Consider the following 2,877-nt stretch of genomic DNA (forward strand, 5'->3'; position numbering starts at 1 on the left):
GATCCTGCAGTTACTGCCTTTCCCTTCCACACTCTTTTCTCAAGTCCTCAGAAGGGCATGCAATTTTTAAAATTCCTGAAGCCCCAAGTTTGATCTCATTTGCTCCGTTGCCAGGTTTCTGTATGTACCCAAAGAACCAAAGATTCTATGTAGCTACTTTATATATACACATAAATAATCAAATGCCAACACTTAGAATAATCTGAGAAAGTCTTTGTAGTCAGCCCAAAATAAACAAAACAAATATTCAAAAATTTTATGATCAGAAAGACTAAAAACTAACTTTTTCAATAGAATAAGGGTTATCTACCAACCATGTACAGAAAAGATGATAATTTAGAAGTATATGCCTTAACACAAGTTATAAGACAGGGATGCCCCTATTGCTGTTCAACCTGGACTTGAAATAATATCTAACAAAAAAAAAAACAAAGGAAAAATAAGATGTAAGAGGCTTGTCAAAAAAGAAAATTTCTCATGATTTGGAGAGAGTACTGTCTTTATCAGTCAAGCAAGAGAATCTACAGATAAGCCATTAAAGAAATTAAATATTTTTGGTGATACAAGATTATCATGAGAATAAATTATTTCCATATGTTGGCAACAATGTACAAAATATATTTGGGATCTTAGAACTATAAAAACACAAAATCCTTAGAATTACTTTTCCAGGACAGGAAATTATATGAAAAATATATAAGAAGAAAAGAATGGAAAAGATTTGGTTCTTTTGGGGGAAACCTCCCTGCCCCCAAACCCAACAATATAGTTAAACCATTTTCTAACCTAGTCATCAAAAAGAGGAGGGAGCATGATCATTGTTCCCCATTCTGTTTGTTTTGCATCCAACATACATTTGTCCACATATAACTATTTGCTAGATCCCCCCAAAAGGGGCTAGAGTCATCATAAAGAAAAGTTCAGAATGGTGAAGTCGTCATAAACTAGCCATGCACACGAAGACCAAAACCCATCAAACAAAAGAAACGCAGTAATTACTCTAATTTGGGAGAAAAGAGGCACAGTGGTAGGTTACTGGAGAAAGAAAGGATTTTTAGAGAAAATTGCTGGTCCTGAGGTTTCAAGCAAAATTAGGTGAAATGGAACTGCTTAAGGGTGACCTATATAGAGAAAACCACCCAAGCAGCCCTCTGAATGTCTAAAAAGTACATTGTATTTTTAAATGGCTTTTTAAAAATTTAAACTTATTGGGGTGACATTGGTTAATAAATTATATACGTTACAGTTCTGTAATACATTATCTGTATTGTGTGCTCACCATGCAAAGTCAAGTCTCCCATATTTCAAGCAGTATTTCTTTGCTGCTTTGTGACCTTCCTTCCAAATGTTTTGGTCCACTATTGACAGAAAATTCTGCAAAGCAGCCAGCAGAAAAAGAGCTGGCCCTGGCCCTGGCCGGGCGACTCAGTTGGTAGGAGCACGCCGTTCAGTACACCAAAAGGTTGCAGGGTTGGATTCCTATCAGCGTACACACCTAGGTTGCCGTTAATCCCGTCAGGTGCCAGCCAGAGGCAATCAATCGTTGCTTATCTCTCTCTCAATATCAATAAATCTATCCTTGGGTGATGATTTAAAAAAAAAATTAAAAGAGCATTGTCCATCCTTGGTGATTTTTGTAGGTTGTGCAAAGGACACACAGCTGCTATCAAAATACCTTCTCACGGTCCTGGTAGGGAGGGATGGTGGAGCAGTTCACTCCTGGAACAGGCGTCTCCGGGCCTTGCGCGCGGGACCCGGAGGGCGCTGGGGTTGCACGTGCGGACCTGGACTCGGAGAGGGAGGTAGAGGTTGGAGCGGTGAGCTGGGGAAGGGCTCCAGAAGGTGGAAATTCAGGTTGACGTAGGGACCAGGCGAGCGTCTCAAAGGACTAGGGGTGGAGGCCTGAGGCGAGGGCTCTTTAATGGGGCTGTGCGGGTAGAGGCGGAACCCAGCGACGGAGCCTGACGCGGCGTCCACCCAAGGAGTTAGGAACTCGGGTTCCATGTCTTCGTCGTAGGCCTCTTCTAGGAAGGCCATCTCTGGGACACATGCGCGGAAGAATCCCTGATGGACGGCGACGTCCTCCCCGGGAGAGCGCCAAAGAACGCCCGGTTCCTGGCAGTGAGGCGAGTGGGTCTGCCCTCGTGAGCGTTCGTCTCCAGGGCCCAACAGGGCCTCCGGTACAAGCAATAGGGTGTGCCCCCCGAGAGACACTTGCAGGACCGACGTTGGCTCGGGCTCCAGCACCAGGTCGACGTCGTCCAGGGGCAGCTGCACAGCACAGCCCGGAGCCAGGACCACCACGGACGTGAGCGTGTCCGCCGCCGGAGGCCCCGCCGGATCCCCTGCGGGATCTTGCAGGCTGGGCGCAGTCCTGGAGTCGGGGCCCGCGGGCTCCTCGATTCGGCGGCGCTTGGCAGAGCCAGGACCTTCGGACTGCGGTCCCCACCAGGGTGCAGGATAGGGGCTGGGGCTGAGGACCCGCCTGGCCATCACCTCCATGGCGCTGCGGGCGGCGCGCTCTGGGCCGGGCGGAGGGCGAGTGTCACTCAGTGACAGGTCTGGATGACAGGTGAGGCGGGCCGGGGGCGGGTGGGGCCCAGGACCGCGGGTCGCGGGGCGAGTCCTCAGAGCTCGAGGGTCGCCTGCCTGGAGGCCCGCAGTCAGCTTGTGGGAGACCCGCGTCTAATCTTCGAATATCTAGCTCCTCACGCTGATTGTGGCGCGCTGGGCACCGCTGGCAAGGTTGCAAGTGACGCTCCCGGAACCAGTCTCACTTCACGCTAAGCTCCGCCCCCTCAGAGGCTCCGCCCCGTGGAAATCGCGGTATCTTTGTCACCCAATGGCCGCGGCTGTGATTGGTAGGTCACTGTAAGG

At 49.1% G+C, this 2,877-nt stretch overlaps 1 protein-coding gene across 1 annotated transcript; it reads right to left on the minus strand.

Moving 5' to 3' along the window:
* Positions 1–1,713: 1,713 nt before the first annotated feature.
* LOC123830813 (proline-rich protein 23B-like) lies at positions 1,714–2,493 on the minus strand. Its single transcript, XM_045857404.1, has one exon. It carries the CDS (start codon positions 2,491–2,493, stop codon positions 1,714–1,716), a length of 780 nt encoding a protein of 259 aa, XP_045713360.1.
* Positions 2,494–2,877: the final 384 nt, after the last annotated feature.

The sequence above is a fragment of the Phyllostomus hastatus genome, unplaced genomic scaffold (genome assembly GCF_019186645.2).
Source record: "Phyllostomus hastatus isolate PE091 unplaced genomic scaffold, TTU_PhHast_1.1 phas_scaffold_129, whole genome shotgun sequence".
In the NCBI taxonomy this organism is placed as follows: Eukaryota; Metazoa; Chordata; class Mammalia; order Chiroptera; family Phyllostomidae; genus Phyllostomus; species Phyllostomus hastatus.

Bases quoted from the DNA above. Each gene is read 5' to 3' on its own strand.
- LOC123830813 (XM_045857404.1), bottom strand. From the start codon at position 2,493: ATGGCCAGGCGGGTCCTCAGCCCCAGCCCCTATCCTGCACCCTGGTGG.